The 13836-nt window shown below is 44.0% G+C and overlaps 1 protein-coding gene across 4 annotated transcripts in view; it reads right to left on the bottom strand.

The window, feature by feature from the left end:
* Window positions 1-13836, bottom strand: part of ZNF143 (zinc finger protein 143) — a 35944-nt gene that overhangs the window by 11632 nt on the left and 10476 nt on the right. For 3 of the 4 annotated variants that reach the window (XM_084753862.1, XM_084753864.1, XM_084753865.1), the window contains exons 5-11: window positions 13214-13297; window positions 9742-9938; window positions 8802-8876; window positions 6831-6950; window positions 3789-3864; window positions 2314-2439; window positions 1535-1714 (exon numbers count right to left, since the gene is read on the bottom strand). In XM_084753862.1, coding sequence (XP_084609988.1) covers window positions 1535-1714; window positions 2314-2439; window positions 3789-3864; window positions 6831-6950; window positions 8802-8876; window positions 9742-9938; window positions 13214-13297 — 858 coding nt within the window. The remainder of the gene's footprint in view (window positions 1-1534; window positions 1715-2313; window positions 2440-3788; window positions 3865-6830; window positions 6951-8801; window positions 8877-9741; window positions 9939-13213; window positions 13298-13836) is intronic. The other variant, XM_084753863.1, reaches the window with a different exon arrangement.

Here is a 13836-nt window from a genome sequence, read left to right as displayed (position 1 = left end):
GAGTGGTGGCATTAAGTTCATGTGGCAGCACATCCAGCTACATTTATCTAATTTTATGTGTATGGGTGTGGTTCCTAGATTTATGTCCATGTACCAATTGTGTACAGTGCCCAAGGAGGCCAGAAGGGGACACAGTTTTCTCTTGTAGCCCCCATGTGCTGCTGGGAACCAAGTCTGGGTCTTCTGAAAGAGCAGCAGTGCTTTTAAACCAAAAAGGCATCTCTGAGGCCCTTTTTTGTAAGCTTTAAAAAATCATGTTCATGCCAGGCAGTGGGAGGCAGAGGCAGGTGTATCTCTGTGGTTCTAGGACAGCTAGAGCTATGTTGAGGGATCTTATCTAAAAAAGGTTCTTACTTTGATCAAAGGTTACAGAGGCAGACTGGGTGAGGGGAAAAGAAATGACAGGTGATTTTTCTTTCTTCTTTTTTTTTTTTCTTTCTCTTTTGGCTTTATGAGACAGGGCTTCTCTATGTAGCCGTGGCTGTCCTAGAAGTTGCTTTTTAGATCAAGCTGGCAATGAACTCAGAGACCTGCCTGCCTCTGCCTCCATAGTGCATGGATCAAAGGCTTGCACCACTGCCCAGAGGCAAGTGAATGTAATTGACAGGAAAATGGCTGCCAATTACAATGTAGAACATCAGCCCAATTGCTATTTAGGCTAAAGCAGAAACTACCACTAGGTGGCACCAAACAGTAAAAAGGGAACACATTTGACTGAAAGCTTTTTTTTACTTTTTGTTGTTGTTTTTCGAGACAGGGTTTCTCTGTGTAGCCCTGGCTGTCCTGGACTCACTTCATGGACCAGGCTGGCCTTGAACTCACAGAAATCTGCCAGCCTCTGCCTCCCCAGTGCTGGGATTAAAGGCGTGGGCCACCACTGCCTGGCTAAGCTTTTTTTTCTTTAAGTGTCCACTTATCATAGGCTGGCCACACACTCACTGTGTAGCTGGAGATGATGCTGAACTGGTCCTGCTTCTCCATCTGCAAGTGCTGGGATTATGGTGCACACCAGTATTTCCCCTTCACAAGATTCTGAGCTCCCTCTTGCTGGCTGTACTGACTCACCTGTGGCACCTGACCAGCCGTACATAATGTATTGGGTTTTACACTCTGAATCTTTCCCTCCCTGTCTGCCTGCTTTCCTTCTTATGTAGTGTTAGGATCGCACTCAAGCACTGAGGCAGTTACACGCCTCCCTCTGCCTTCCCAGGGCTGGGAGTACAGGCATATACCACCATCCATGCCTTCCCAGGGCTGGGAGTACAGGCATGCACCACCATACATGCTGGCTCAGCAAAGACATTTTGAAGCTGCTTATTCTCTTATCATGTGAATAGTTAGAAGCATTGAAAGACAGAGCTGGTGTGGTGCACACCTTTAATCCCAGCACTAGGAAGGCAGAGGCAGGCGCATCGCTGTGAGTTCAAGGCCAGCCAGGTCTACAAAGCAAGTCCAGGACAGTGAAGGCTACACAGAGAGACCCTGTCTCACAAAACCAAAACAATAAAGAAAGAAAGACATGAGCAATCATTACCTGTGTGTATCCTCACATGGTTTTTATAATTAGTTGCACTGGCAAATGCCCTCCCACATCCTGGCTCTGTGCAGTAATAAGGTCTTTCTCCTGTGTGTGTCCTAATGTGCACTTTTCTGATATTTGAGGTTGTAAACGACCGACCACAGCCTTCAATAGGACACTTAAAGGGCCTTTCTCCTAAAGACACAAAAGGAAATAAGTTAAACAGTGCAAAAAATAAAATACAGAGATGGGAATGTCATGTCATGGTTCTGCCCAGGGTCTCTCCACATCTGCAGCCTCCTGGCCCCCAGTTTCCCTTCCAAGCTCTGTTGTGTTTCTAGAGACTATATCTTTCTACTCAAAACTTGGGTTCACGTAAGAAAACTGAATGGGATTCAACACTCATCAGTCACTATGACTTTCCAAGACAGAATCAAATGGGCAAACTAAAAACTGAGCTGAACTGGGCATAGTAGTGCACGCCTTTAATCCCAGCACTTGGGAGGCAGAGGCAGGTGGATCTCTATGAGTTTGAGGCCAGCTTGGTCTACAAAGCAAGTCCAGGACAGCCAAGGCTACATAGAGAAATTCTGTCTTGAAAAACAAAAACCAAAAAATAAAAAATAAAAATCCTGGCTTAGCCTGCTAGTATTACCCCGGACTCCCAGACTGGAGAGCCTGATACAGAAGTATCACAAAGTCAAAGTCAGCCTGGGCTACAGGATGAGACCCACCAATCAGAAGAGCAAAGGAAGTAGTTCCAGGTCTGGAGAGGATAGCTGTCTGGACTGTACCTGTATGGGTTCTGATGTGCTTCTGTAGGTCTCCTGAAGTTTTGAAAGATTTTGTACAATTATCTTCTGAACACCGATATGGCTTTTCTCCAGTATGAGTTCTGAAATGACTTTTTAATCCATAACCTTTAAGAAAAATTTATAAAAAATTTAGCAATACCTCTAAACATGTATTTGGAGATAAAATAGGGAAACATACAACAAAGAACAAGAATAATATACTAGGCCCATATAACAGGATGACTATTAAAAATATTCATGAGGTGCTGCTAGGTGATAGTGGCGACACCTTTAATCCTAGCACCTGGGAGGCAGAGCCAGGTGGATCCCTGTGAGTTCGACTCCAGCCTAGGACAGGCAAGGCTACACACAGAGAAACCCTATCTCCAAAAGCCAAAACAAACAACAACAAAAAAGAATATATGAAACAAGGTAGGTGTTGTGGCTCATGCCAGCAATCCCAGTATACAGAAGGTGCAACAGGAGGACTGCCATCAATCTGACAACAGCCTGGAATACAGTGTGAGACAATACCTCAAAAAATAAAAAAAACAAACCAACCCTGCCTCCCCCCAATATTAAAGAAGGGTGGGGCTTGAGAGATGGCTCCCTGGTTAAGGGCCCCTGTTGTTCTTGAGAGGACTTAGGTTGGGTTCCCAGCAAACAAGTGACAGAAGGCTTAATTTTCTGTAGCTTCCTAGTTCCGTATTAATTATGTTTTAGATCAGCATGTTTTGGGGGGTGGGGAACAGGGTCTTTCTATGTAGCCTTGGCTGGCCTACAACATTCTAGGTTCCAGTCTGGCCTCAAACTCAGAGATCTGCCTACCTCTGCCTCCCCAACGCTGGGATTAAATCATGAATGGCCAAACCTGGCTTTAAAAGCATGGCTTTTTACTTTTCCTGGGAGAAGAAAATAGAGGGGGCTGGAGAGATGGCTCAGAGGTTAAGAGCACATGCTGTTCTTCCAGAGAATCCAGCTTCAATTCCCAGCACCAACATGACATCCTATAACTGTCTGTAACTAGATCAAATGGCTCTGACACCCTCACACCAATGTATATAAAATAAATTTTTTAAAAAAGAAGAAAATAGAGGGTGTAAAGATGAGCAGCAAATACGTAGGCAGAGCTTGATCTTTGGAGAAAAATGGCAAGCAGGCCAAGAGGCAGTTAATTCAGAGACTGAAGGGACTGCATAGATCTCTGTGAGTCCAAGGCCAGCCTGGTCTGCAAAGGGAGTCCAGGACAGTTAAGGCTACACAGAGAACCCCTGTATCGAAAAACAAACAAACAAACAAAGAACAAATTGTGTGCACGCGCACAAACACACACACACATATACATACAAAAAAAGTACAAGACTAAAAACCTGATCATGTGCTTCTGTGGTCTCAGAAAATGGGTCAGTTCCTGCCTCTGGCTTGCTCTGGGAAATCCCTCACTGGAACTAAGAAGTAAAAAAAATTGTTTTTACCTGTTGCAAATGCTTTCCCACAGCCTGAATGCTCACACTGGTAAGGCCGGTCTCCTGTGTGTGAGCGCTCATGGACCTGTTATTAAAACACAAGCATGACTCTGTTTCCTTTACACACCTGTAAGTAAGATGTCCTCAAGATAAATCTATTTTTTCTTCTACTAGTCAACAGCTTTGTTTTATGCTCTCCCCGCAACCCCCACCTTCTTTATCTTTTACCAGGAATTGCACCCAGGGCCTCGGATAGCAGATTCAAGGACCATCGATGAGCTACATCACTAGTCCTGCTACTATAAGCCTAAGAATTCTCAAAGCAGACGCAGATGTTACAAAGCAACAAGGGCTTTTTTACAATGAGGAACAGGATCTTTGACTGTCTTCAGCATGGCCACAGGCGTGAGAGTGAGGAAGAGCGCACAGGGACAGGCTTCTCAAAGTGAGCTGAGGCCATGCCGCTGAAGCAAGGCCACACCACCGCCTAGAGCAGTGGTCTTGGGGCCTGCTCTAGCTCCTCCCTCCCTCCCCCCTCCCCCTCCCCCCCATCCTCCTGAGCTGGCCTTGGACTCTCTCTGTAGAAAAGGATGACCTTGAGCTCTTGATCCTGTCTCTTCCTCTGAGGAAGAGCAATGCCAGTGCCCAACAGTCACTGAATGTTAAGTGGGTTCATCTTTTAGTAATTTATATGAACAGTATTAACATTTTATTTTCATACCCTCTGAGTATGTTAAAGACAGAGTCTCATGTATCCCAGGCTGGTTTTGCAGTGAGGGTGACCTTATCTTCTGAGGTGTCTGTCTCTACCCCTTGAGCACTGACTGAGGGCATGTGACACCGTGACCAGTTTATGTGGTATTAGAGAATGAAGCCAGGACCAGGCACCTGCTCTACTGAGTGAGTGACATGCGCAGCCTGAGAAAACTACTTTGTTTTCTTTTTAATTTCATTTATTATTTTATTTTTTTAATCTTTTAAAAAAGGATTTATTTATTATGTATACAATGTTTTGCCTGCATGTACACCTGCAAGCCAGAAGAGGGCACCACATCTCATTACAGATGGTTGTGGGCCATCACGTAGCTACTGGTAATTAAACTCAGGACCTTCAGAAGATCCTTCAGTGCTCTTACCTCTGAGCAATCTCTCCAGCCCTACTTAATTAATTTTTATTTCATGTGCACTGGGGCTTTGCCTGTATATATGTCTGTATGAGGGTTCAAATCTTTTTTTCTTAATATTTATTTCTTATGTATTCACTGTTATGTCTACATCTATGCCTCCTTGCCAGAAGAGAGCACCAGATCTCATAGATGGTTGTGAACCACTACGTGGTTGTTGGGAATTGAACTCAGGACCTTTGACTCTTAACCTCTGAGCCATCTCTCCAGCCCTAGGGTGTCAGATCTTGGGAGTTACAGTTGTGAGATGTCATGAGGGTGCTGGTATTGAACCCGGGTCTTCTGGACAATAAGTACAAGAGATGCGTTCTAAGGCCATTGTTCTAAATACACTTCCTGACACATGGTAAGTCACTCATTAAATCTGAGCTATTTGTTAAAAGCCATGGCATATTCTATGGTCTTTTGTTGCAATTAAAATAAAAACATCGAGGCTGGGTGTAGTAGCATATGTCTTTATAACAGCCCTCCCCCGACCAAATTAATAAAAATATTTCTAGGTGTGGTGGCATATACTACAACCCCAGAAATTAAGGCTGGGCGTGATGGTGCATGCCTTTTATCCCAGCACTCGGGAGGCAGAGACAGGCAGATTGCTGTGAGTTCCAGGCCAGCCTGGTCTACAAAGTGAGTCTAGGACAGTCAAGGCTACACAGAGAAACCCTGTTTCGAAAAACCAAAAAAACACAAACAACACAAAGCAAAACACAAAACAAAACAACCCCAGAAATTAAGAGGTAGAAAAGGGAGGTTCTAATTCTCAGGTCAGATGAGCTACACAGTGAGTGTAAGGCCAGTCTGAACTATATGGTGAGATGCTGTCTCAGAAAACCCAAAGCTGGCCAGGCAGTGGTGGTGCATCCCTTTAATCCCAGCACTCCAGAGGTGGATCTCAGAGTTCAAAGCCAGCCTGCTCTACAGAATGAGTTCCAGGCCAGCCAGGGCCACACAGAGAGACCCTGTCTCAAAAACAAAAAGAACAAGGGCTGTAGACATAGGACAACGGTCAAACACTGGCCTAGCAAATGTAAGACATTGGATTCTAGGGCCTTAAGAAAACTAAATAAACAAAGAGAATGTTGGCTCGAGTACGTGAACAACAGTGGGATCTCCTTTTCCTTCTTGTACCATAGACCTGCACATACTCGACACCTGCAGTCTTATCCCTATCCATATCCCCAGACACAGGATGAACCAACACCAACTTCTGCTAGACGTCAGTGACTCACTGTTTCTAGAGTGATGAAATACAACTCTAATAAAAGTATGTAAGTTTGCTTTAATCCCAGCACCCACGTGGCAGAAGCAGGCATATCTCTGTGAGTTTGAGGCCAGCCTCGTCTACAGAGTGAGTTCCAGGATAGCCAAGGCTACCCAGAGAAACCCTATCTCAAAAAAACCCCAAAAAACCCCAAATCAAAACAAAAGCCGTAGCCGGGCGTGGTGGCACACGCCTTTAGTCCCAGCACTTGGGAGGCAGAGGCAGGTGGATCACTGTGAGTTCGAGGCCAGCCTGGTCTACAAAGTGAGTCCAGGATAGTCAAGGCTGCATAGAAAAACCCTGTCTTGAAAAACAAAAACAAAAAACAAAAGTAAGCTCCATAACTGAAATGCAGTAATTGTGTTAAATTTAATATAGAATACCTGCCAGGGAATATGCTGAAATTAGGAATACAGTGACAAAGCACCCAAGCTCTTAGAGAACAGACAGTGGCCAAGTCTGTCCAGGTGTATGCGTGTACATGTGTGTGTGTGTGCGCGCACGCATGTGTGAGTGAACAGGGAGGGATGTCTAACCCTGAGTGTGTGAGGAATTAGTGTCTGAGATAAGTGTGCTTGTGCCTGCCTGCATTTCTCTCCTATATACCTTAAGATGATGAGCTGTCGTATAGAGTTTTCCACATCCATCATATTTACATCGAAATGCCTTCTCTCCAGTCTGTTGAGATTTAGGAGTTACTCTTGTAGCATGTCCTTGTAAGACAATCTAGAAAAACCGAAATATGACGTAAGCCACTTAGACAGAAATACAACAGATGAAATTACTATTTTCACAATAAAAAAGATAAAAGCCATATCATGAGCTGCAACTCAGACTCTCATTTAGCTAAGAGTCTAGCACCTGAAGCTAGGAAGATTCATTCCGTTCTAAGGCTCAAGTCAGAGCTCTGGAACAGTTAAAAGTGGCGCTGCAAGAGTGCAGCTCAACCCCGCAGACCTGCTGCCACTTAGGTAACTCCAGGACACATGCGGTATATTCCTGAAATCTCAGCACTAGTAAGTTGAGGCAGGATGAGCACGAGACTAAGGCTACGCCTAGCTGTACAGTGAGAGTCTACCTAAAAATACCTAAAAGAAACACAATTTCCATTGTAAATTGGTATTTGCTTATATACTCAAGGCATCCATCTCAATACACACACACACACACACACACACACACACACACACACACACACACGCACATTTAAAACGAAATGGGGCTGGAGAGATGGTTCAGAGTTAAGAGCACTGGCTGTTCTTCCAGAGGTCTTGAGTTCAATTCCCAGAAACCACATGGTGGCTCACAACCATCTATGAGATCCGGTGCCCTATTCTGGCCTGCTGGCTCACATGCAGGCAGAATGCTGTATAAATAATAAATAAATAAAAGGAAATAGAACATTAAAACAATGTCAACTGGGCTGGGCATGGTGGCGCATGCCTTTAATCTCAGCACTCAGGAAGCCAGAGGTGGGCAGATTGCTGTGAGTTCTAGGCCAGTCTGGTCTTCAAAGCGAGTCTAAGACAGGTAAGGCTTTTCAGAAAAACCTTCTCTCATAAAACCAAAAACAATGTCAATTGTACATCTAATTTCAAAACAATGGTAAAGAGGGCATCAGGTAAAAAAACCTCAGCTAACTAAAAAAAACGAGGGCATGGGGTCCTCTGAATCTGCGTAGGAGATATAAGCCTTGAGATCCTAGTCTACACTCAAGTCATTGTTCTGGATGCAACAGCATAAAAACCTAAACAACTACACTTCTCCCAGGTTCTTTCTATTTTCATTTTTTAAAAAGATTTATTTATGTATTATTATTATGCATATAGTGCTCTGGCTGCACAAATACCTGCAGGCCAGAAGAGGGCATCAGATCACATTACAGATGATTGTGAGCCACCATGTGGTTGCTGGGAATTGAACTCAGGTCCCCTGGAGGAGCAGTCAGTGCCCTTAACCTCTGAGCCATCTCTCCAGTCCTCCCTCTCCCAGGTTCTTTTAAGTTTACTGTCTATTTCAGAAATTCTAACACCAGGGTTTGGAGCTTGTCTCACAAGCGTGAGGCCCTTGGTTCCGTTCTCAGTACTGCCAATAAAACAAAACATACCCTAGAAATTATTTGGTTTTTTTTTTCCTTTTTTCTTTTGGTTTTTCCAGACAGGGTCTCTCTGTGTATCCTTTACTATCCTGGACTTGATTTGTAGACCAGGCTGCCCTCTGCCTCTTGCCTCCGAAGGGCTGGGTTTAAAGGCAAGCATGACCACCGCCCAGCCCTAGACATTCTAAAATCATAAAAATTGCAAATGGGTTTAGGGAAAGATAGCTCAGAGCTTAAGATACGTTGCTCTACTAAAGGACCAAAGTTTGGTTCCTAGCAACATGTCAGGCAATTCATAACTGTCTTTAACTCCAACTCCAGGGTGAAATCAGATGCCTCTGGCCTGTAGGGGTACTGGTACTCACCTGCAGATACACACCCAGACATCCATCGCGCGCGCACACACACACACACACACACACACACACAATTTAAAATTTAAAAAAAATCTTTAAAGAACAAGACTTGGTTTTCCATACCTGCATTTTTTTCTCTTGATCATTTTCTCCAATTATTCCTGTACTTGTTACACTTTCACTCCCATCAATGGACACCTACAGTAACAAAAGAAAGCTTTAAAGGGTTTATTTATTTACTTGCAGTGCTGGAGACTGAAGCTAAGACTGTACACCCACTAAACAAGCACTGTATGAATAAGCTATACCTCTGGCTCCAGGTTTTATATTTTGATAATGGTTTAGGCTGACATGCAGATTTATTATTAGCTATTATTGTGTATTTTTAAAATTCTGCCAAATTAGAAAGTAACCATCACTCAGGAGGCAGGTGGATCACTGTGAGTTCAAGGCCAGCCAAATCTACAAAGTGAGTCCAGGACAGTCAAGGATATACAAAGAAATCCTGTCTCGAGGAGAAAAAAAAGAAAAACCAACCAACCAACAAACAAATAAATAAATAAACTTTCCCATTTCTTTCTCTCTCTTGTTTTTTGAGACAGAGCTTCTCTATGTAGCCTTGGCTGTCCTGGAACTTTCTTGTAGACTGAGTTCTGGGATTAAGGGCATGCGCCACCATGCCCGGCTTCTTTCTGTATTTCTTTAACTGTTGTTGAGACAGGGTCTCACTACCAGCCTAAGTTGGGCCTGTGATTATTGTGATCACAAGCACGCATTACATTCACTTATTTGGAAAAAAAAAAGGCGAATTCTCGGAAAACTGACTCATTTTTTTAAAATTTAAAATTGGCTGGCCTTCAACTTATTATGTACCAAAAGTGTGACAATGTATTTCTGACCTCCTGCTCTACTTCCAAAACGCTGGAACTACAGGTATATACTGCCATGTTTGGTTTATGCAGTACCAGTACTGACCCAGGGCTTCACACACGTAAACAAACACTCTACCAACTGAGCTCCACCTCCAGTCCAGATACGGTATTGAAGTTGCAAAACGCCATACCTTTGCTGCATACTGCTCCAACGCACTAATGGTATCAGGGTCAATTGTGGCATCCCCCGTGTGCAGTCCTGCCACTGTCCCATCCGCCTGAATGGCCAAGATGGTGTCAGACTGTGGGACCTGCACTGCATGGTGGATGTACGCTGTTGTTCCATCTTCCAGTTGTACTGCCTGAAGTGAGCTCTGGTCATAACTATCTGAGGGAGAGGAAGGGAAAAGCATGACATTAAAAGCACACCAGCCCACCAACCCTCTCAGCCTTCCCAGCAGCTCAGCTCCATTGCTTTGTGTCAGTCATTAATCCACAGAAATACAATGGCCACAGTGGGCTGGGATACAGGTAGGTCATTTTTGCTTCTGTTTTTTGTTGTGATTGTTTCAAGATAGAGTTTCTCTGTGTAGCCCTGGCTGTCTTAGACTTGCTTTGTAGAGGAGGCTGGCCTCGAACTCACAGAGATCTGTCTGCCTCAGCCTCCCTGAGTGCTGGGATTAAAGGTGTGTGCATGGCTCAGGTAGGTGATTTTACTGTTCTTCCTGGCCCCCATTCTGATCAGTCAAGATTTCCTCTTCCTCCTATCATAGACTGCAAGCAGAAGCCCCTCCTTCCGCCCTAGCCTTACTCCCTAGGAACTCTGCCTCTTGGTGAAGAAAGCCCTAGGCCCCCAGCTCTGTCCCATAGTCATCTTAGCCTTTCCCCCTGGACATCTCCATTGCTCTGTGTAAGCGTCCCACCTGCAGAAGTACTCTCTACCACTGACCTCACAGCCACCACACTTGCCTAGAATCCAGAGAAGGCAACAGCAACCAAAGAATAGAACACCCACCCACCAAAGACAAGACCAACATCTAAACCAATAAAAACACTCGGATATCACAACTCCAGATGCCTAGATCCAACACAAGAATACAGCGTGAAGAGCCAAGACAATAGGCCTCCTCCAGAAGCCAGCACCTTACAGCAATATACCCTGGGCAATGCAAATTAGCTGACACACAAGACAAAAGCATCAATATAGCAATTATGAATATGTTCAAGGACCTTAGAGAAGATATAAATATCTTAATGAAGACTGTGAAACATGAACAGGTGAATGAAATAATGAAAACAGTTCAGGACATGAAAATACAAATAGAATAGATTTGTAATAAATCACAGAGCCAGGCAGCAGTAGTAGATGCCTTTAATCCCAGCACTTAGGAGACAGAGGCAGGCACAGCTCTGCTTTCGAGGCCAGACTGGTTTACAGAGCACATTCCAGGGCAGACAGGGCTACTCAGAGAAACCCTGTCTCCAAAACCAAAAACAACAACACAGAAAAAACTCCAAAACAAAAACAAAATGGGAGCTGTCTTTCTGTTGTAGCCAAGAAATACACTTCACCATCAAAGACAGATATCATCTCACGGTAAACGGATGGAAAAGGTTATTCCAAGCAAATGGATCCCGGAAGCAAGCAGGTGTTCTAGTCACTTTAAAGAAAAGTAGACTCCAGACCTAACTAAGCAGAAGAGCTGGGGAAGGACAGTGTATACTCATTAAAGGAAAAGCCCACCAAGAGGGTATTCTAAACATTTACGCTGAAATACAAAGGCACCACATTCATAAAAGAAACGCTACTACAGCTAAAACCACACACTGACACCCACACAGAGAAAGTCTGGAGTTAATAATGCCATAAGTCCAAAGAGATGTAGCAGAGAACTCTACCCAGATACTCGAGAACTTTCTCCAAACTTCACCACATACTTGGATACAAAGAAAGTCTCAACAGACATTAAAAAAGAATGAAAGAAAGAAGGAAAGAAAGAAAGAAGGAAGGAAGGAAGGAAGGAAGGAAGGAAAGAAAGAACACCCTGCGTTCTATCTGACAATCAGGATTAAGGCTAGATAGCAACACAAACAGAGGAAGCATACAAAATTCATGGAAACTCAACAACTCACTGCTGAATGAAAAACGGGTCAAGATAGAAATCAAAAAGAAAATGAAACACTTTTTAGAATTGAATGAAAATTAAAAACACAGGCCAGGCGGTGGTGGTGCACACTTTTAATCTCAGAACTAGAGAGGCAGAGACAGGTGGATCGCTGTGAGTTCGAGGCCAGCCTGGTCTACAAAGTGAGTTCAGGACAGCCAAGGCTACACAGAGAAACTCTGTCTCAAAAAACAAAAACAAGAACAAAAACAAAACCCAAAAAACAAAAAAGAAAGAAAATAAAAAATACAATATGCCCTAACCTACAGGCCTCAATGAAGACAACTCTAAGAGGAAGCAAGTTCACAGCACTCAGTGCCTACATCGCAGCACTGCAGGCTCTCTTTTGTCTTCTTCACCAGAGAGAAACAGTTTACAAAGTAGCAATGGAGGAAAGCCGACAAGTAAGATTCTTAAATCAAGTTTGTGACACATACAAAAAGCATCATATTTAGCCGGGTGTGGTGGCGTACGCCTTTAATCCCAGCACTCAGGAGGCAGAGGCAGGTGGATCCCTGTGAGTTCGAGGCCAGCCTGGACTACAAAGTGAGTCCAGGACAGTCAAGGCTATACAGAGAAACTCTGTCTCGAAAAACCGAGAAAAAAAAAAGCATCATATTTAAAGGAAGAGAGAAAAGAAATGGACATCTTTTGAGAAGTTACCATGAGACTACTCAGTTCATTTACTGTTTGTTTTGCCTGTAGCCCTGGCTGTCCTGATACTCACCATGGAGGTCAGGCTCTCTTCAGAGTTGCAGTCTCTTCCTGCTGCTGCCTCCCAAGCCCCAGAATTATAGGCATAAGCCCCATATCTAAAATTGACTATATTATCATTTTTGGGGGGTGGGGGGCGGATTCAAGACAGGGTCTCTCTGTGTAGCCTTGGCTGTCTTGGACTCCCTTTGTAGACTTGGCAGACCTCGAACTCACGAAGATCTGCCTGCCTTTGCCTCCAGAGCGTTGGGATTAAAAGCATGCGCCACCACGCCCAGCTTTAATATAACATTTCTAAAAGTTTTATTATTATTATTAATTAAAAACATTTTTTTTTTGGTTTTTCAAGACAGGGTTTCTCTGTTTAGCCTTGGCTGCCCTGGACTTGCTGTGTAGACTAGGCTGGCCTCAAACTCAGAGATCCGCCTGCCTCTACCTCCCAAGTGCTAGGATTAAAGGTGTGCGCCACCACACCCAGCTGTAATATACCATTTAATCTAAAAATAACATATTCATTTTGAGTACATACAGAAACCACAATTTAGATTCATGCCAGTTCCTAAGAGTCAAACTCCTAGCTCCAGAGTTTGTGTTGTTTGTTGTAATAAACTGTTCCTGGACAGCTCAAATTGCCACAAGCTTTTTCCTTAATAATGTCCCAACCTGCTGCTTTGTTCTTCAATTGCTTACTAAGACAGCATTCCAGCAGCCAAAGGCTGCCGCCCTACCTCCGCCCCACCCTCACCGCTCCCTTAAGTTACTCAGAGTCACAGAGCTACTGTACCTTTAGAAGTATGGTGAATAAACGCAGTGGTCCCATCTTCTAACTGCACTGCTTGCCCATCCTCCAGCCGCAAACTGTCCCCTGCTCAAGAGCAATGTTTACATTTAGATCCCACATCTTCAGCATGTCCCAGTTAACTCACACAGCAGCAACAGAGTCAGATTAACACACACACCTGCTTTATGAGTCAGTGGAAGCTTAAGTAATCTCAGTAAAGTTGTTTGAGAAAGTATTTCAAGGAAAAGGGAATTGCGAGACTTGTTTTTAGGAATATATTCTAGGGATGAGGAGAGTTGAAAGAAGGAGAAAATAAGGGGAAAATGAGTGTGTGGGATCCAGCTCCAACAACGGCCACGTTTCCTCACAGGACTGCCGTCTACTCATGCCCTGAGGCGTCTTGGATGAGTCTGACCCTCTGTTTGGTATCCATTGACCCCTCTCTTTTCAGGGAAAGACCAGAAGTCAGACTAGACCTGGGTAGTAAGAACAGGCTGGAAACAGCAAATTCTGAGGTCTGACAATCAGGGGAATTTCTTGGTTTGTGTCTTTTTTTGTTGTTTTCAAGAAATGGTCTCACTGTATAACCCTTGCTAGCTTACGTGGGACTCACTATATCAACCAAG

The sequence above is a fragment of the Acomys minous genome (genome assembly GCF_964271855.1).
Source record: "Acomys minous genome assembly, chromosome: 2".
In the NCBI taxonomy this organism is placed as follows: domain Eukaryota; kingdom Metazoa; phylum Chordata; class Mammalia; order Rodentia; family Muridae; genus Acomys; species Acomys minous.
This window is presented reverse-complemented; position numbering and strand designations above follow the sequence as displayed.